The 21512-nt window shown below is 39.0% G+C and overlaps 2 protein-coding genes across 7 annotated transcripts in view; one reads left to right on the top strand and one right to left on the bottom strand.

Annotated features, from left to right (window-relative positions):
- LOC139987915 (uncharacterized) overlaps positions 1-21512 on the bottom strand; it is a 456615-nt gene that overhangs the window by 90401 nt on the left and 344702 nt on the right. The window lies entirely within an intron of this gene.
- Positions 3890-21512, top strand: part of LOC139987909 (uncharacterized) — a 586680-nt gene continuing 569057 nt past the window's right edge. For 3 of the 6 annotated variants that reach the window (XR_011799965.1, XR_011799963.1, XM_072004726.1), the window contains exon 1: positions 3890-7848. Coding sequence is in view for 3 of the 6 variants with exons in the window: in XM_072004726.1 (XP_071860827.1) it covers positions 7597-7848 (252 nt within the window). In the remaining 3 variants the exon portion in view is untranslated. The remainder of the gene's footprint in view (positions 7849-21512) is intronic. The other 3 variants (XR_011799964.1, XM_072004723.1, XM_072004725.1) reach the window with 3 other exon arrangements.

Here is a 21512-nt window from a genome sequence, read left to right as displayed (position 1 = left end):
TATCGATGACTCGTCGAAACGCAAAGACGTGGGAACCAGCTAAATATCAGACCCTTCTTCCTCTTTTTGCTGTTCGAGAATTTCTTTGATTCTTAAGGAGAAGAGGGAGGAGTATTCGATTCCTCCGAGACTTTGAGTGTTACATGCTCAGGAATATTTGAACGTTCGCTTACTTTTAAGGAAGTGCAATTCGATTATGAAATTTAACGAGGATTATACGAGAAAGACCTATAAATACATTTTTGTGTATTTTTTTATTTCAGTGTTGGTTTATAATTGGGATTAAAATAGAAGGATTTTAATATGATATGATTGGAAATGAAAATATCCTGTCAGGTCTGAAAATATAAGCGTCTTCAAAATGGTTAATCAATTGACAAACTTTTGTGGCAGTTGAATATAATTATTAAGACAAGTAATATTATTATATATTTAATATTTGGATATTATAGCGCGTAATATTTCTCAAACATTTTGTTGAGAACTATGACAAAAACACACGTTTTCTCTACAAGAACAATAAACATTTGTAACATAGGATTCTTATATGTAAGAAGATTCTACAATGATTTTATTTTTTATTTCAAAATGATATAAACCAATGACAACTTAATAATTCTATAAGGAAGTGTGAAACATTAGATTTATTAAATTGTCATTACTGGAACATTTGTGTAATGTTACAATCAAAGTGTCAGAATATGTGCTATGAACTGTAGCACAATTTTGTGTGTTAAATGTTCGAGATACATACAAGATTATAGGGCATTATGAGTTTCGCTAGTTGCAAAGCGCGTTATTGTGATCATGAAGGATTTAAAGCTTTGAGAAGAGAAATTCTTGGTTTATGGATAACGTGAAAACTATATAATTTAGAAATTTGCGTTAAATACAAGAGTAACTAAACTATATAATGATTAATATTGAAAGCTACTGAATCAGAAATATTTTATCGATTAATTGTGTTATTATGTGATACATAAAGCGTATCCTGCAAGATAAAATCCATGTTGGAATTTAATCGTATTAGTTAAAATAATTGCTGTTTAAATGAACTTATCATAGATGTACAAGAATTTTTATTTATACAAATATAAGAATTTGAGTTTCATTCGAGCAAAGTAACTTTAAAGTTCTCAAATCTATTAACACGTAACGATAATTCAAGGAAATTTATTTTTCTCAAAGTTATATCAACAGTAAAAACTCAGAGATAAAACGTAAGTATCATCAAACATAATAAATATAATATAACAAACATATATATCTGAAATTACTAACACGATTGGTATGAAATTTGATTGTTACAAAATAAAAAAATACTTTGAATACAAAAAGTACTGGAAATCAATCTTAATGAAATAAAATCATAAAATTCATCCAGGACTAATTAGAAATAATCGCAAGTGTACGATGTCGCGAAACTATATTCTACTATTCTACTATTTTAACGATAATATATATGTCCTGACTGAGTGGTACCTCTATTAAACAGAGGAACAAATAAAATCGGGACAAAATTCTATTTCGCCTAACGCATATCATTGTTAATACAAGTTAATTGCCGTGATTCTGAAAGCACCATTTTAACAATGACCGATGTGAAGCATAATTAATAAATTCGAACTGCTCTAGTGATACGATTGAAAATACGAAATGTTCAAATCACAGGGTGTGTATGCGTGCCAGTGAATGGTTGGGCGTCGATGATTGCTTGACGGTCGATTGACGAGAATTCATCGAGGATTTAATTACAGGGACGTGCGTGATTTCTTCCACGACAATGACCGCGAGCAATTTTTAATTAACACACGTGACAAAGTGGACAAAAATGACGGGTGCCGATCGATGCCTCGCTAACCGCAGGTCTTTGGTTATTCCCGCCTCGTAGTCAACTAACGAAGACGGGAAAGAACAAATTAATTTGCCCCGTCTCGCCGAAGAGTAAAAGATCCTTCTTCTTTTTTTACATTTCACGTGAAAGGTTCAGAATTTTAAATTTCTATAAACTTCAGAATTAGAACGCGATGGAGACAATTAATTTTTCACTAACCTGTATCGTATAACATTTGCTAGAAAAAATTTTGCCTTAAAATCTTGGGATTTATTCTAAAATTCTACCGCGCCGGCCATAAATAGGCGCACATCTATTACAATTATTGAAAAACACGGACAAATTTTACTTTATTTAAAATATTTTACGTTACAAGGCGAGCATGGTACGAACGAAATAAAAGGTTTTAAATAAAATAACTAAAAAATGAGAGCAGTGAGAAACATTTAATTTGAACTACGAGTAAATATTAAAAGGTATTCCAATAGTTATATATATTTAAATAATGAGATAGAAATAAAACAATAATACGGGCAACTCTTATTCTCAAAATAATCTCAATTCTTTCAAAATACTATCTCTTCGAATCGTTCTTCCAATAATTTACATAGAAGTCTCTTGTTTTTCAATCATACTGTATTTTTGAAGATCTCACACGCACAATACCTACACACGCGCGTACTATTTTACCACGCGCAATCAAATTTCGACGTAACACCATTCGTCATATCCTACTTGTACATTTCCCAAATCGCTCATCACTCGTTATTGATGTTTTAACATAAACATTTGCCCAGTTCTTTAATACAGAGTAGATTTTCGCTGTTATATAATTAGAAATGAAAAGAATAGTCGCAATGAAGTGCTACGAAATTTATTTTATAAACAAATACCGAAATGCGGATGAAGTTTGCGAGTATCTCAACACACTGTTGCAAACCGATAATAAAGAATATTGAACATAACGTGACATTCATTCTTCTTTGTTAGCGTTGAACACATACTATGGATATTTTACTGCAAATCACATTGTATATAAATCCCATTGTTGCATACGTAGGCGACACTTTATAAAACATGGATGAGTTATGGTGTATTACGTAAATATATCGATAGACTTGACGTGATGGAAGCATTGCTAGAAATCTGAATGTAACTGGAAGTTATGTAACTTCGCTGCGAATAAAGAAATAGGAGCAGCATTTATTGCGAATGAGATGACAAGAGAATATTCGATTCGAACACAAAATATGTCAATTCATTTTAACTTAAATACATGCGTTCATTTTCAACATCTACGTTTATTCGATACATTTCTAACTTCATACAAATCTCTCTTTCACAATAAAGTTTCGAAAGAAAGCTAAGTTTCGAAAGTATATTCGACTTCTATTAAAACGGAATCACTAATCGTACAAAGTTGTAAACGTTTAATAACCATAAGTATATACATACTCATTTTTCATATATTCCCCACTGAGAACTTAATTCACAAGAAAAAGAACAAAACCATCATCAGATAAATATGAAATATTCCTCTGGTTTTCACAAATCGTTGACACAAACTTATCGAAACTTATCGAGTTATTAACCAACAACAGATAATCTGTAGGAATTTCGGTAGGTGAAAATCAGAGGGAACGCAAGATAAAAAAATAGGGGGTTGCGAAGGACGATAAAATTGATAATTAAAAAGCGGTGCAGGTGAAACAATACCAAGAGCAGTAACACGAACAGCCGTTTCCAAGGCCCGAGCTAGGGCGCTTTGCGCGCCCTCGGTCTCCCAAACGTCCGATCTACCCTCTCTTCCACCACCTCGAGGGAACGAAGGAACGAACCAGGCTCCCTCCACCTACCACCCACACGCCCCACCAGCCCGACGGACCACCCCTCCAGTTACCACCGCCGCCGCTGCCGCCGCCGTCGTCGCCACCACCGCGATACATTGCGATACACGGTTCTTGTCTCCACGCTACCTACCTACGTGCAGGTCACAGCGCTCCACCAAATCCATAGCTCGCTACGCACTAGGCCACTAGGCAGCATCCTCCTCTCGCCTCCACGTTCTGTGTTAGTCCATTTTTCCCCCCTACGCTCTCGCCCGTACGCCTCGATCCCTCGTGTCAAAGACGCGCTCTCTCGTCTACGTCCTCGCGCCGACCACAACCACCAATACAGCCGCGGTTCGTAAACACAACAAGCCACACGACGACGCACGCGTACAAAGAGGTACGTTTCACGGACCAATTCGTTTTTACGTCGTTCTTCGGCGTGATCTTGATCCAGCAGGATCTTTTCAACGAGGGAGACCGTTCCAACGGCGCGAGTGTCGATTCAGCTGTTTGTGTTTCACTGGGCAACCACTATTGTGAATTGTGTTTCCGAGTGCATATTTCAGTGTTTACCCGGGTGTTTGACAGTGAAGAACCGGTCGAGCACGTGCGACCACGAATGATTCGCGAGATTCTGTTGCTGCCCGTCGGATGGATGTTTCGCTCGCTGGAAATCGGTTTCGCGAAGCTTCTCGTGAATCTGACAAAAGCAGATTTGACGAATCCTTCGATTTTCCTACGCATGGTAAAGTATCTGGATTCGTTGTAACAAACGTGTTATTAATCTTGCAGACGAAATCTAAAAATTGACGGCTGCTGCGAGTTCCTTTCAATATCGTTGTGTCACAATTGACAAAACCTAGAATTCTAAGTAATTACGGAAATTGGAGAGATCGCACGATCTACTTGTGCAACCGAATGCTGGCTAGTGAATTTCGTGTGATTTCGGAGGCAACGCGAAAATTTAGTGAAATATAAAGAATTATTCTTGATTCGAGTGATTCAAATAAAGAAAGTGAAGATACCAACGACAATAGCGCAGTAATCTGATCGACGGTATAATTCTTCCAAATAATCATTCGACGCTACCGAGATTCTGTCCACGTTGACTGCGGCGTAAGCCCTTCCGACGTATCATCTTGTCACTCGTTCCACGCTTGGTTAGATCCATCTGTCGACTAAACCGTCACGAGGAAGATCACGGGGTAGAAATAACGCAAAAACGATATAAATAAGGTATACTCGTGTAGTATCTATAAAACTACGTTGGTTGGTACGATATAAGGAAAATACGACGAACGAACACCCAGCAAACTACATGCACTGCAAACAGAAGATAAAACAGAGGAATTCCGTTTCGGCCGAGAGATATCGACGCCAAGAAGAAAGATTCTCCACAACCGATGCGGTAAAGCTCCAGAGAAAAGTAGTTAAACTCAAGGTAGTACGAGCCACGTGAAACTGGTCGCTATTTTGCCGGGCCGTGCCGCTTGTAGAGGCTCGAAACCCCCTGGTTTCCCGCGCACAGCACGAGCCGAGCACACACAACCACCCCGACCAACCAACCAACGAGTCTACCCACCGCCACCAGCCCCTACACACAACAACCCAACGAAGCATCCCCCACTCTGAATCGCACAACAGCCTGAGCGGAAGTGCTAGTCAGTCGGCGAGCGACCTTCCAACATTACGGGTTAGGTTCCCTCTTTTTCCACCCGCCGTGTCTTCGTCCTCGTTTACAGAATCGCGAGGACGTGCTGCCTGATTAAGTTTCACACGAAGAAAAAGAAGAACATCTCGATAGATAACGATTCGGTATCTCGGTAGTGAGATCGCGATCTCTGTTGCATCTTTCTACGGCGCTGAACGCGACAATGACGCGGAGCGTCTTCCGCAATTGATACATTCGTGGAAGATCGAGATAAATAGTGTAACGGACGAAGATCTAGAGAGCCAAGGCTAAAGGAATTGTAGATATGCTATTTTAATTGTTGATGACACTTTTCCTTAAGGTGTACCACCGCGGTTGTAGTGTTCTTCATCGAGAAACGCGTTTGAAAAAGAACGTCGGGTAAACAACGTTCCGTGATTCCGTTTTCTATATAGTTCCGTACGTGAGCGTAATATCTGGTGAATGTAAGAAAAAAGAAACAGTGTTCCTAGTTTGAATTCGCTGGGCCGGAAGCATCGTACTCATCTACAGTGGAAGTGCTGAACGAGCAGCTGGGCTTTTTACTTTTACAAAAGTTGGTTAATAGCGCGCCGACTTTATGAGGAAACGTTACTAGTAGCTGAGCGCAAACACAGCTTTTCAACAAATACAGTTATCTCGAGGGGGAAACAAGAGAGCAATCAATTGTATACTTGTTGAACCGGCAAACCCGGCGTCTTTAATATTTGATACCGGCTTATACCGCGACTCATTCCACCACTTTACTCAACTGTAGGAAGTTTCTGTTGGCAATACAACACCGTTAACTTCTACCGAGACCAAACCTGTCGCGAAGGAAACGTTCGTTCTCCATTTGTATTTGTGCCGGCAATCCGAAAGATCGACGTGCGGGGCTACTCAAGTCGACCACGTGGTTATGAGTGTGCATCGACCACGCCGAGAGTTCTCGATACGTATCAAAGAAGTTTTCGGTAAAGCGTTTGTTTCTTGTGTAACATTTTAAGACGTTCGAAGATTGCGCTCGAACACATAAAGACTGATTATAGTGATTCGTAATTATATATCCGTTTACCGATTTCTAACTTTGTGTAAGGAACGTGTCAACGAAGTTCGACGGTGCGAACACATTTATACAACGATAACGGATAATTTGACAAATAACCGCATCTAGCCGAAACATTAGGTGACTTTAATCGTTTTATCCGCGAAAATCTTGTCGATCAAATAAGTAATACGAAAAAAGTGAGGTAGTGAAAAATAGGCAAAGTCGAAGTGAAGCGGCTGAGGATTTTATTAACGAGTAATCCAGCAACGAAGCAAGCTCCCGAGTGTCTCGAAGATTAACGATAATTAAAAAACCGGTGGAAGTTGGTTACCCCGAGGAAGCTGCAAAGTAGCAAGATCCCACCCGCAGGAGATCGTGAACTTAAAGAGACCCAGGTGGAAGTGGTCCAGTCCGGGTCAACGATCGGCGTTAGTAGATCGTATCAGACCCCTCAGCAAGGAGGGTGGGTGCAGTGGTGCAGTGGTTGCAGAAGGGCCAGCGAGGTTGGGGTGGCCTCGTCTACAGGCGCCTTGGCACCGAGTGCACCGGGCCCCGGGGCTGCAGTGGTGGGCTGCTTGGTTGGGGTGTACCCGTGTTCTCCCTCCTCCACGGGGCCCAGGGGCCCCATAACTCATCACTTCCAGGCTATTCCGAGTCAACAACAACCGATTGGTTGCCGTGCCTGTTGCTGCGTGCATAGCAATCACCAGCCAGCTTCGGTCCAGCTTACCAGTCAGCGGGGCGGCCTATCGCTGAGGGTAGCGAGGGTGGCGTCCACCACCTCCGTCCGAGCCGCCCCCTACGCCCACCCCCAGCACCAGGGGCTGGGGCAGGAGTGCAGGTAATAATAAATTACTAAACATACATTGTAGCTTCACTTCGACACGTATAGTACTCTACTACTACTACCACTACTACTACTCCTAGTACTACTATTACTACAACTACTACAAATAGTAACCACTACCATTACTACTTCTACCTGTACTACTACCGCTACATCCGCTTCTACTCTGCTCGTCGTCGTCGTCGGCAGTGTTTGACAAAATAAAAAAAAGTACAATATAATAACAGTATAACGTAGTAGCACGTCGAAGTAACAAACACGGTTGATGGAGTAAAAGAGTTATCCAAAACCAAAAACGCACAAAAAAGGTGTAGGGAGGAGACGGGGGCATTGGGTGGAGGTGGTGCGCACATCCTCGGCAGCCCGATGCTGTTCGTCCCGTTCACGGTGCCCACCTTCCCCGCGACGCATCATCAGACGACCCACCCTGCGCATCAGACGCATCATCAACAGCTACAAGCCACTACCCAGAATCCGGTGCAGCAGCCGCAACAACTCACGCAGCTCAATCAGCTGAGCCACCTGAATCATCAAGGCATTGTACCGGCTACGACCAACCAGCCGACTATACACAGCACCAGCTGTTCGCCGCAGCAACAAGCAACCACACCGAATAAGGTAAAAACAATGTTACATCACTTTTTCATGCTCTTCTATCGGATGCACGATTCCTATTCGTCCCAATGAAGTGGAAAAATCGTTGAAACATCCGTGCTTTTCGGCTTATCTTGAAGATGCCATACCGCGAACACTGGTCGGATTTGTAGGTCATTTATTATTTGAGCAACAGTAAAGCGGTACACGCTGAAAATATTTTCTTAGTTCTTTAGATCTCGCAAATAATCTCTTCTTATTCTTCCGATACTTTCACATTGAATTGAGCGCTTCGATTTTCTGCTGTTGTTGATATTATAGAATAACATCCGATATTATGTTTAGTACCTGATGAAGAACGCGTGGCTAACGATATTGGGGAACAGAGATAAAAACTTCAACGGACAATTGCATTCAATACAAAAAATATTGACAATATGCAAATTTCTGTATACTGTCAGACATAAGAATTAGAATATCCTATTCCTTATATTTATTAAACAACTCTGACAAATTTTACTTTAATTTGAATACTTTAAGATTATGAAGTACGTATGATGCAAATGATGTAACAGATCTATGATAAGGTAACGAGTATTCAATTTATGCTAAATATCATCACGAGTATCCTAATGATTATAGCCGATACTATATGTATAATACACTACTTTGATAGAAACTATAAACGTATAGGAAATCTTAAAGCTAAAACATCGACCTCTGTGAAACAACACTTTAGAGAAATAACAAGTATTTACAGCAATACAATTCAATTATTTTAAATACTTTCACAAAAAAGATATTTTGTATTATATTATGCGAACGAAGGAGTTTTTACTGTTATTCAGTTCTTCTCAATCGCATGATCATTAAGTTAGACCAAAAGTTAATTACGGTTTATGAACTGTTTCGATTTTACATTTATCAAAGTTATTTACCATTAGTGACAGTTTTAATTACGGCGATATGCAAAAAACGCTCTTCACATTGAAGCGAAACGTTCGATGGATTTTCGTTTCGGAGCTCGGAGGAATATCGCACGCAACAATCCTCCAATCCATCATTGCTGATCGTGACAGTTAAAAAATAATGTGCGTGTCTCAATAGTCAGGACAGAGCCGTTTATCATCGAGTTACCAGAATTCCAGTTCGCTGGTTTACATATCGGTGATTCAATTCGAGCTATTCAGTTAAATGTAAAATCGGAACTGACCAACTATAAATAAAATAACAATTCACTGTTCATGTAATCTATTCTGTGTGTATACTGTTTCATTAGCTGACCTTGTCTGCGCGTGTTTATTTATTGAAAACCGGCTTATTATCCTGTTGTTGCATAAATCTATTACCAATAACACGTGTTAATGTGCAAATTATGGTCTTGCACAGTATCGTGGACTGGGTGTTTTGTAAAATTATTGTGATCATAATTATTATTACATGCAGATAACTTTCATGATCTTATTTACGAAAATTAATTCTTCTCATTTTCTCCTCTGTATAATATTTTGTTCCATTCCTTGTATTTAATTGTTATTACTTATCGTTAATCAAAGAAAATATTATTTTCACTTCTCACACGGTGCTTAATATTTATAAATTTACTTTGTTACTTATTCGTGAAATTACTAAAGTATCATAAATTGTCAAGAATTAAAGTAGAACACTTATATCTCATAAACTTATAAAATTGTTGATAGAAGGAAACTATATGCTAATAATATGGAAATTCATTGGAATATTCACAGCTAATACAAACGATAGTATTTCATGAATAATCGTCCCCACGATCGATAATTGTTTACTCGGAACAACCTAAAGTTTATCATAATCACAAATAGAAGCAGTGCAACGATGGATTTTTCCAAAGCACAGTAGATTTCACTTCTTTAAAATATTCAGAGAGAAAAGTCATCATACTTTCGTTCTATCTTTGAAATAATACTTTTTATTTTTTACTTTATTTTTGTAGCGATGTCTATCAAACGTGAAAAGCAAGCTAAATATTCATGCACATCATATTTCTATTTAAAATCATAGATTGTTCACTGCAGACTTAACGTTCTTAATTAAAATGTCTATAATATTACCACTGTTTTCGAATCTGAATGGATATTTAATCGAAACTTGATACTTACAATTAATAACTTGCTTCCAAAAGGTATTCAGAAGTTTTATACTTTTTGAATCAATTATACATTGATACGTTTCTTCCTTCTTTTTGTATTAAGATTTAATGCAAAAGGATATGTTTCGTGTTCTAAAAATAAAAGGAATAAGGAAGAACCACAAAAAGTTAAATTTTTCTGAGCATATTATCATTGTACTATTTAACTCATTCTGTTATATTATCTTATTTTCTTAACATTAAAAGATTTGTCGAATGTGAAGCAACTACGAAAGAATAATTAGTAGCATGTATGATTTCTATGCAAGTTAGGTTTTAATATTATCGCCATTTAATAATACCATTGCAATATTATTGCTGCAAACAATAATATTTCTGTTCTTCACTTAGTACTGAATAATGATAAAACAGAGGATTCTTCGACGTTATCACGGTGAAAATTACATTCATGATATCCTTTTTAAAGGTTGAAAGCCTTCTGTTTATTGAAACATAAGTAAGATCGAAATATAAAAATTCAAAGATCACAGCGGTGGTTAACATGTACAACGAACGTATAGTAATAACTAACTATAGTATATAGCACGATACTATCGCATAATCCGCCGTATATTATGTCTTACATCGATTTGCCGTTTAATCGTTATCATAATCTTAGTAACCTAAAGGATGTAATAACTTTTAATTGGTACCTATCGATATCGACATTTCTCTGTTTCGATCTTGATTCTTGAGATTCAACGGTATCGCTGCGAGAGCGATGCAAGAGTCCTATTGCTTCTTTCATTCTTCTCGCCCGCGTTTCCTCGCAGCAACGCGCTTTTATTATCCTGGCCGTGGTTCAAGTCAATTTTCTTTAGCGAGCCATAACTCGCCAGCTGAGTTACTCTTGGGCAAGCATCGTCGAGATACGCAGAGAGCGCGACACGAACTCCTTGCCAGCCAGCGAGAACTTCCTTTAATTCTTAGAGTCTGGCAATCCGCGGGTGGCGTTTCCTCTTCCTTGTGCCGCTTCTTGGAATGCCACTACAGAAGCCGCATGGGACTTCTTGAAACGATACGACCTTCTCCCCGTTGGCGCCGGATTGTCGATGAGAAGAAAAGACGTATTCTTACGATACGGGTTATCAATTACCAAACACATTCAAACGCATTCTGATCTTACAGTTACTTACCTTCTTCATTGCTGCAACGATCGAAAGGGAGCTACGCGTCAATTATATGATGCTATGCAGGAAGAACATTGTGCGAAACCTTATTCAATTCTGTAACCGGATAACTAGACAATTTTCAATTCTTCGCGCTTTGAAAATTGTTATAACAGACCGACTTTAACACGCTTTTACAGTTTTTGTTCAACGATTTTGGTTTGAAAAGAAAAACATGAATGTTTGTAAATTTTTGTAAGTATCCTTGTTATTCTTTTTCATATTTTATCGGTGGAAATGATACGCAAAATATTTTTACATTATTAACGTTGCTATAATAGCATCCGTAGAGTAGAAAGAATTGAATGAATAATTTTGAAGTAAACAGATTGAACTCGCAACTTTTATTACGATGATTGAGATGTTTGAAACATATTGTATGTAATCGTACATCAGATGAGGGAACACAAAATTCGTTACAATATTTCAGAAATGTGAAATCGAATGAGATATACATAATATGTTTATAACTGGCCCTTGAAGTAAGTTCCACCATTGAGACACCATGAATATATGTAACCAATTTTTCTAAACATATTATCAAGCAAAAATCTATAATATTAATCCAATATAATGTTCGTCTTACTATTTTTCCAAATACAAATAGTAAAGGATTTATATCACTGTATACTATATAATTTTAATCAAAGATATAAGTCAAAAGTAAACTTCATTTAAATGTACAGTATGGAAATACTAAGACCAAAAGTAAATATATAAGGAAAATGTAAATGTAAGAAATAAGTTGTATTTTCACGCGAATAACAAGTAACAACATCTTCTTGCTGTGCAACTTTAAAATCCACCTTCTTATTCAGTCTATCAATACCTTCCAACAGACTGCAAAGTGGGTCATCAAACTTTGTATAAAAATCGTTGCAACGTTCTGATATATTTTGTTAGACGGTTGCAATCGTTACTCGAAGTTTCGAGTAAAAAAGGACATAGTTTGTCGATTGTTCTCTGGACTTTCCAAGTTTTGTAAATCGTTACATGCAGCAATTTCACGCGTGTCGATTATCGAGCGCAATTAATGAGAATAGGAATAAATCTTTAAGATAAGGTGTAGCTTTCATCCAATAAAGGGTTGGAAGTCTGTAGGTAGGTCTTCACGGAAGAATGAAGAAACGATAAAGAAGAGAGGTAGCCGGTGAAGGGAGAGAATAGCAGAATTTCTAAAGCAAGGGAAATAGCTGGTACAGCGGTAGAAGGTCGTGTAGAAGGAGCAGGAAGACTTTGAGAGTTGTTCGCGTAACTTTATTAATTAAAGGCCGTTAGTCCTTGTTGCTCGATACATCTTATATACCTACCACGGTCGTGGTTCTCATATACAAAGAAGAATGAGCAACCTGTCCTTCATCTATTCTGTCTCCTGGCATCTTATTCAATGTTCTTACCCCGCGTATCGATCATCGTCAATGTCCACCGTAGTTCTCGATGGATCGTGCATCGTGTTATTGCCCCTCAAAAGATCTCGCTTCCCTTATTGTGTTTAGCACAATCATTTTGGATCTTCCCTTTACGAGCAGCGTCGCGTTAGATTACTTTAAAGGAGTTATGCATTCAGAAAGAAATTTTATTGACGACAAGGCTTGACATAGCGAGATCTTCTTTGTCTTCTTTATCAGACTATATTTCACAAGGATAAAATTTCATTTGCATGGATATGTTTTTCATTATTAGAGATTTGTACAGAATTTTCGTGTTTACTAAGCTTATTTTCATTTGTTGTAGATTTTTAATATCTTCTAGTGACCAAGCAAACACGAATGACGAAAGTTCTGTCCTATCTAACTTTTCAAGAAAACAGAACAGAAACATGAAAGTAGTGCGTGGTTTGCTAAATTACAGAGGACGTTTGATATCGTACTAATCAACGTAGGTTCCTGTACTTGCAATAAAACAGAGAATATGCAAAGAGAATATGGAGCTTCGTATTACGTACGTGAATATTGAAAGGTATTTCGAGGCAACTATTATACAGAAGTTAAATGCTTCAGATAAAACTGAAACCATTAGGTAAAAATTGAAACATTCAAACGCGAACACTGTTTCGAACAGCTTAAATAAAAATTAGAACATTCGAACGTGAGCGTTATTTCAAATTATTTTATTACAATCGTTGATCCAGACTCGAATATTTCTCACACTAGAAAAAGCAGTAGCATACTAGGGAAAGTGGTAGTATATTAGGAAAAGCTTTTCACGAATAAAGAGGTATACAAGTGAAAGTCGCGGCGTCTCTTCGGTCATAGCGCGTTTCCTTCGTGGCGACCGCGTGACTGTTCACCAGCAGCATCCTAGAACGGTGGAATTATTGCGGTTCACCGGGCCGTTACGCGTCCCTTTTCTTCGTGGCCGCGTGCATTCTCTCCAGGCGTCTATTAACGTCGTCGTGCGAAAAACACTACGCGAAAAAGTAATTATGGCCGAGCTGGGCAACGGTAACCGGCGGAAGAAAGGAGCGGCGCGCGACAAAGGACAACCGGTTAGCGCTTGCCATAATTAGGAAATTGCTTCTCGCATGGTAAAAATGTATCGTGGCGAAGAAAGCGCAGAAGGAACTCATTACGGGAGCGATGCTCGGGGGCGGGCAGGGATATGATGAGGGTGGTTGGGAAGAAGTAGAGCGGTGGTAGGGATGTGGGAGGAAGGACTATGGTGGAGGAAAGTTAGCTAAAGGTAGGAGGCAGGATGGTTGGGACGGTGGCGAGTGGAACGGGGGGTTGCGTAGCCGTTTTCAAGGGAAAGCGACGCGGAGGTTGCTCATGGTGGAAAGGAGCGAGGCGCGCGAGGGGAAGATCAAAGCACTGGAGATGATTTCATTACGACACGCCACTCGTCTACTACGTTGAAATATCAAAAGAGTGGCGGCCTCATACAAGTACGCCAGTCGTCGGCGCGCGGCTCCGCTCGGCGCGGCGTGTGGAAGTTTTCAGCACAATGCTTTTCTTGTCAGGTTAAAGAGAAAGGAAAAACGTATACGGCTATCGCGGAAAGGAGTAGGATAGAACGAAGGAAAAAGCTGCTGCACGAAAGTAACCCTCGCCGTTCTGATTCCCGAGAACATCTCTCCCCCTTCTTCTCTACTTCTTCTCCCTTTGCCCCGAAGGGAAGAATATTATTAGCTCAAGCTGCTGCCTATTGTCGAAATAAGTTCGACCGAGATGTCAGATAAAGATACGCAGTCGATGCACTGGATTTGTTTGGCGTCTATGAAATTCAGTTTTACGGCGTGATCGTTCAATTTTTTATGATCGTCCTGATGCGTTCGATGCGACTGCATGCTGTGTACGCTGCACGTTGTCAAAGGCATGGGACAGCAAGTTTATAGGACATTCGAAACCACGTTTTGAAACATTCAGTCACGTGATATACTTATTGTAGATAATGAAAAAACTTTAACTATTTATATATGTATATAAAAATACGATCTTTTGTTCGGATATGATTTTTTATTATACCAATATAAAACTTATTTTACTTTCTGTGTTCAATACATCATATATGTATATAATTCATAACTAACCTTTTTTAAAGGATATGCACGTGGTATTCATTTATGGTTACTTCAAACTTTTTGCGAATAATTTCTGGAATCTTTCGTCGATATGTATCAATTTTTAGATTAAAGGTGATATATAATTTGTTTTTCAACGAAGTCCTATCAAATTTCTCCTTTGTTCAGGAATTTCATAATTTCATATTTTCGTTAATTTCCAACATTTCAAGGTTTATGAAGAATGGCGTAATTTCATATTTTGTTCTTTCTTTCTTTTTTCCTACGTATATTGCACTCCAATTATGAGTAATCAACGCCGTAATTACGAGGGTTTAATAACACATTTCGCTTTTAGTATTTCTGCTTTAATGTTTCAAGCTTCTTTTCTTAACGATGCTACAGCTTCTTACCTAGATCACGCAACTTAAGTAATTTCATTCACGATAATAGTGTTAAGTGCAATCTCAATTATTTGTTCACTTTTACAAAATAAAAACAGTATTTATGATAGTAATATTCCATTATTTTTATTAATTGGAATTAATTACATTAAATTAGAAGATGAAAAGTATAAAGAAGTTATAATTCAATTTTGTCCAGTAAATGAGTTTTCAATAAATAGTTCCTGAATTGTATATTACAAAAGTTAAAACGACAATGTCCAATTATTTTCCATTAACGATCTTCCGTTGTGCCTATCTTAATCTTCTTTTAACTGAATGAACATTGATCAAGCCCTGGCTAGTCTGAACACTTCATTACAATTCTAGCCACGTGCAAGTTAAATTTTCACGTGTCATTCTTCAAATCTGTTTACATTTGTAACTGACTCTGTTAATTGATCAAGACGATGCAGCATGCTGAACAATAAACGTACGGAAAACTGCCCCATTCGAAAATAATCGGTTTATTAATTTACTTTAGCGTTGGATAATTGATGAAATTCAGCGCAGCTGTGAAGCTTTTAGCGGACAGATTCTCCAAGTTTTTTACATTGCCGACAGGGGCGAACGTAGAAAAAAAAGAGCAGCAGGCGAAGAAGAAAAACTCACAAGCTCAATCAACGTAATCAGGTTTTATAACAATATCGTGTTTGGTTTCATTTTAACCAGGAAAATCTTACCAGTATGCTAATGAGATTTTTATCAACAAAAAATTGGGAATAAAAAAGTTTCGCCGTTGCGTTAGTATTGTTTCACCGATATGAAGGCGATACAGATCTTTCCAGGGGAAGCCACTACCGTGTCACATTACTCGCTTAACTGGTTCAAGGGGAAACACCTCCAGTAGTGGGGATAAACCATGAACAATTAACGGGCAGATCCTAGCGAACAATTATAGAGTCTCTACTAAATCATAACGCCGTTTGCAATTCAAATAATATGTGAAAACAGAACGCAGGTGAACAATGATGCTATTTCTATAATTTTCATATACAAACTCATCTGAATATCAATATTGTTTTTGACTGCTATGATAACATAATAATAAAAATAGCCGATATATTTAAGAAAGTAAGGATAGCGTATGGGTTTACCTTAATCCTGAGTAACTGCGCTAGGAGTCATATGATAGTAAGTTAATCAAGTACATAGTCTTAAATTCTTACGTATAAAATTATAAGATATATTTTTCTTCCTATTTTTAATTTTGATGGTAGTCATTTATAAAAAGGGCTTCGTGACGTAAGTAAGACACGATAAATATATATTCAAGAATAATTTCCTGAAAGCAGTGATAGAATATTTAATTTAATTATCGGCTCAAATAAACGGAATATAAGAACCTGAATTACATTAAATATTCTGGGCGTGCCGCGGGGTAGGCTAGCCGGAAAAATATATATATATATATTCCCTAGTAATTCCAACCTTGCACACGGCGGAGGCGTACGTAGCGAAATCGCGAAGGATTCTGAAGCAAACGTGGAAAGTTGTTACTAACTGGAAATATGATACTCGGGCATTGCCGAGAAGTGTATTATCGCCTGCCACGAACTCTACATATTACTCAACTTTCGAAGTTCCGGCTGTAGCGGTTCCAACTGATAGCAGTTTAGAAAATAATCAGTCGAGCTATGTACCTACGTTCTCCTTTCGAACGGGTCGAGTAGTACGCGCGACTGCGTGACTAATCGTCTCTCCTTGGTGTAGCTCGTTAAACCCTTTGATCGACGAGCAAATTTTTCAGCCCTTTACCCTTTTAATATCCCTTCTATCCCGGTGCTTCCGACTCTCGTCCTCCGCGGCCGTTTATCGTCCACAGGTCTCCGGTTGTATCCGTTAACAACCGGCGATCACGTAGAATTACGCGCCGAAAGGGAAGCCCGCAAGGGACACGATACAATTCCGCGGGATTTCGATGGTCCACGGATATCTGGTCTCGTCAGATCGATCTGATACGACGTTTAGTCTTGGAGCGCGCGCGCGCACACACACACACATTCTCGGATGGGTCAGTAATTAAAATGAAATTCCTAAAAAAGAAGCCGGTAGCCAGCCCCCCCCCCCCTGTAATGGATACAACACAGCGGGGACCATCATAAAATTTTACAAATGAGCGTACCGAAGTGGTGGCTTACGGAGAACGGCACTGGGTAGGGGTAGGGGGCAGGACAGAAATAAAAAAGTAGATAGCAAAAGCGAGAACAAAAAAAGGACACTCCGAACACAGCTACATGCCGCTGCTGTTGTTAGTGTCTGCTCGTCCTCCACCTCCATCATTTCCTCCTCCACCTCTTCCTGCTTCGTCTCCACCTCCGCCGTGCTGCACTCGTACCGCAGATACAAACAAACAGCGGGTCATACAGGCGAAGTAACAAATGCCGGACATTTACATTTAGCAGCGAGGGTGGCCTTCTCTCTTTCTTCATCTCTCTGCTTTTTTTTCTCCTTCTTTCTCCTTAACGTTATTCCCGCGCCATTCGGTCCGCTTGTTCTCCGTTGTGTTCTTTCTTTTTTCGCGTGTCCTCTCCCCCTCTTTTTTCCTCTTTCTCTATTTCACCTATCTGGTTTCGCTTTCCCCCTTCTATCCCTCTCTTTCTCCCCCTTATTCGCGGGTCGAACGCGTCTGGTAACGAGAACGCGCGTGTGTGCAGGTTGCATTATGTACGGTGGCTCCGTACAGTCCACGGTTAACACAGCGTCGGCCTTCCTGGCACTTGCAAATTTTCCGCTTTTAAATGTTAATTTCAGCGTAATCGATGGTACTCGCTGGGCCGGGCTACCAGCATGCTCAGTCTGACACCCTCTGCCCTTTCCGTCCATCGAGCCTCACCATCGTAGAACATACTGGTCCAACGCGGTTGCCCTTGTTAAGCGGCAAATCGATAGAACTAAAAACCGTTGGATGTACTCTGTCAATGTAAATTCCGTCGAAGCAATATCTTTGCACAGTTCATTCAGTGGGTGGTTTTAGAAAATTTGTCGCGGAGGTATGAATAAGTTGCGTAAATGAAAATTTGTCGCGTCTTTGCGGTTTATGTTCTTCTTTCAACAGTAGAATCTCGAATATTTCGGCTTAGCTAAAACCTCGCTAGCGACCAGGCTCAAAGCATACGATTTTCTTCGTTTCGTTCTAGTTCATTTAACGTGTGATTGAAATTACGACACATAATTAGAACTGTATATTGAAATATGCAATTGTCTATTAATTTCTTAAGAAGTGCAAATACAGCTACGAACCTTTCGTAAGTACGACAATTCAACAGAAATGTGAAAAGTCATAGAATACTACAGTGGACTAGCATCAAGGGAGTTGAATGAAACAGATGATGCTATTATGATCAAAATAGTATAAATATTTAGAATAAAGGAAAAATATACGGTCTAAATAGTCTTGTCCTATGAATTATATTTATTCGTGTATTATCAAGTGTATTATCATTTATCAAGTAATTGTAATCATTGAGCGCGGTATATAACGTTGAACTAACTCATGTACATGCAGCTCGTATTTTAAAATTCCCGTTATAACATTAATAATGTATCGTAAGCACGCATCAAAATTTAACACGGCTGAGAAATATCGCTGATAATTAGCGTCATAAAACGAACAACATAGGACAATCACGATGTGGTTACACATTCAAGAGCGGCGCAACGACACGGATAAGTTCTAATAGCTACTTGCGTAATTGTTAATCGAATCAACATTATAAGTGGAAACGTGACAGAAAATTGATGAGCACGACGTATGCAAGTTGGTAGGTATGCAAAACAGAATCTGGCTAATACTGACAACCGACCTCTACTCATTCAGCGAATTACAGATGTGCTTCGCTGGCTGGTAACTACGAGTGTCCAATTACTTCCTGTTAACCGTCCGATTGTCGTCCATCGCCATGCAATGATACTTCTACCTCGAAATAAGCTGTGCTGCGGGCCAGTCACTGCCGCCGACATTCTGCTTAATATAATTACGAAGTATCGATCCTATCCGGTACAAGCGACAAGAGAGAGAGAAGAGGACGAAGGATTGCTAAACGTTTTGGATAGTGTCATTACCTAATCCAAAAAAACGCGCGTTTCATATGTTACTCTTGAAACGCTCTTTTTTCTCTCTTGATCGTCCAAATTCGCATCTTCAGTAGTAGTAGACACTGTCGTGGTAGTAGACATTTTATAGAGGGAAGCATATTGCTTTGAGATTTCGAATGGATTTCAGGATAATGCGAGACCATTGGAACTTCTTACGTTCACGTTCAATTGTTTCGTATTTCATTCAGTAGTGCCTTGTACAGTGTTTGAGTTCTATAATGCTTTTGTTTTCGCGGTTTCTATATTATAAGATATAAAAATCAAGATACAGTTTGATGAAGAAAAAGTGATCCTTTATTCTCGATAGAAGTGGAATCGCACGAAGCAAAGTCTAAACTATGTGGAGGACAAGATGAGATTTCAAAATCCAACTTCTTACACTCGATTGTAGAACATTTCCTGATCTGTACAGACAGAGGGTCACTACACACACTTTCATTATACGCGCTACAGCTGTACACACTTTCTTACGGATATTAGTCCCGAACGTTTGTTTTGTGTCTCGAATAAAATTATTAAAGGCCAGATTTGTAAAATAAGCTTGAATATTCAACGATATTTCGCAATAAAGGTACAAAAGAAAAATAAAGAACAGTCACGTAACATTAACGTATCTTACGTAACCTTTACTTTCTTCTGGTATATCGATGAATTCGTTAGCTCGTTCAGCCTCGTCGTCCAACGAGGCATCGCAAGGATCGAAGTTACTCATCGACATCGCAGCGCATAAAGCAGCTAGGAAAGTTGAAAACAAAGTGGCAGTACGAAATAAGGCGGCATAAAGCAGGGGGTGCACGGGGTTGGCGGTTAGAAGGGAGAGTACGCGGGCAACACGCGAGGATAAGAGGGTTGGGTATAGGCGGAGGGACTCGTTATGCACGAAACGCATTACTTTTATCTCGAGCAAGCCGAGAGTGGCGCCGAATTGCAATCAATTTTTTGTCTTTCTTTCTCAGCCCCACTCATCGCTCACCCTCTTCTTCCTCTGCCTTCTTCTCCCCTCCGTCCAACCGGCTCTCTCATTTTATCCGCAGTCCACTCAGTTCCATTCCTTTTGGTTCCGTTCTGAACTGATCCGTGCCTGGCCTGGGCCGTGTTTCGTTCGTTCGTTCGCTCATTCGTTCAGGATGGCTGGCTGGCGTTACCCCGTGCAACCGGAATTTGCATCCCGAATCCCACTATTTGCATTTCAATTCCACGAGACTCTCGCCACCGCCGCTGCCACCGCCACTGCCAAACGGCGGCTACAAACATAAATACGAATTCAAGGGTCCACAAATGACTATATCTCGCATAACTTCACGAACGATTCTGTGTATCCTGATTAGGTCCGGTTACCGCGGACTATACCGTTTCCTGTTCCACTTACGTACGCCACGGGATTTTGGAATTTCAAGAACGGAGCCGGGATTAAATCGCCCACCGCTGCTACCTCTTTTCCTTTTTTATCGTTTAATATCGGTCTTATACGCTTTCTTCGTTGCACAGTTATAATATATAACTGCGTATTCCATCGCTTTGAAAGAGATTTTTATCTTCGGCGAAAAAGTGTTGTATGCAAGGGACAGTTGAATAGGCTCTCATGATCGACTGGAAATGAAACAGTAATTGAAATAAAGCCAAGGTGTGCTGTGTTTTTTCTTTTTTTCCAATTTATAGTTGAATGAAAGTACGGTTGCCTGGTCGTTGAATTATACGCTGAAATTTATTTATCGGGAATTCTATTAAAGTTTAATATAGCGTGTATTTAAAATAACTGTGTTTCCGTTGCATTTGCTTTTGCATTTATATACCTTTATAATGACATGGTTGAAACACACGTATTAAACAGAATAATGCTTCGGAATTTTAACAAAAAGGGAACGATCTCTAGTGTACTGCCATGAATATTGCTCGTATCTTCGCGAATTTCTGTCTATTAAGAATACTAAAGCCGTTGGAAGGGTTGATCTACCAATAATTAAAAGTTCAATCAAACTTCAAAATAAAACAATTGAATTACTATTTACCGTAGCCTCCTTTTGAATATTAAGATTTGTTACGGAAATTTTTTTTTAAATAATCGTAATTATTTCATTGAGCAATCCATTAAATTATAAATGAAAATAATTAAATAAAGTGTATTTTTAGTATACACTTATTGCATGTATTCCAAACATATTATCGTCTCTACAATTAGTAGGATTCAACTGATAATATAGGATAACAAGGATAATAAGATAAATCATATAACAGCGCATCATTAAATTAATATGCGCAGTCATTAGGGTATATGAAAGAGAAACTTTGGTGAAGAATACGATGAGTTTTAC

The sequence above is a fragment of the Bombus fervidus genome, chromosome 6 (genome assembly GCF_041682495.2).
Source record: "Bombus fervidus isolate BK054 chromosome 6, iyBomFerv1, whole genome shotgun sequence".
NCBI lineage: Eukaryota > Metazoa > Arthropoda > Insecta > Hymenoptera > Apidae > Bombus > Bombus fervidus.
Note: the sequence above shows the minus strand (reverse complement) of the source record. Positions and strands in the feature narration are given on the sequence as shown.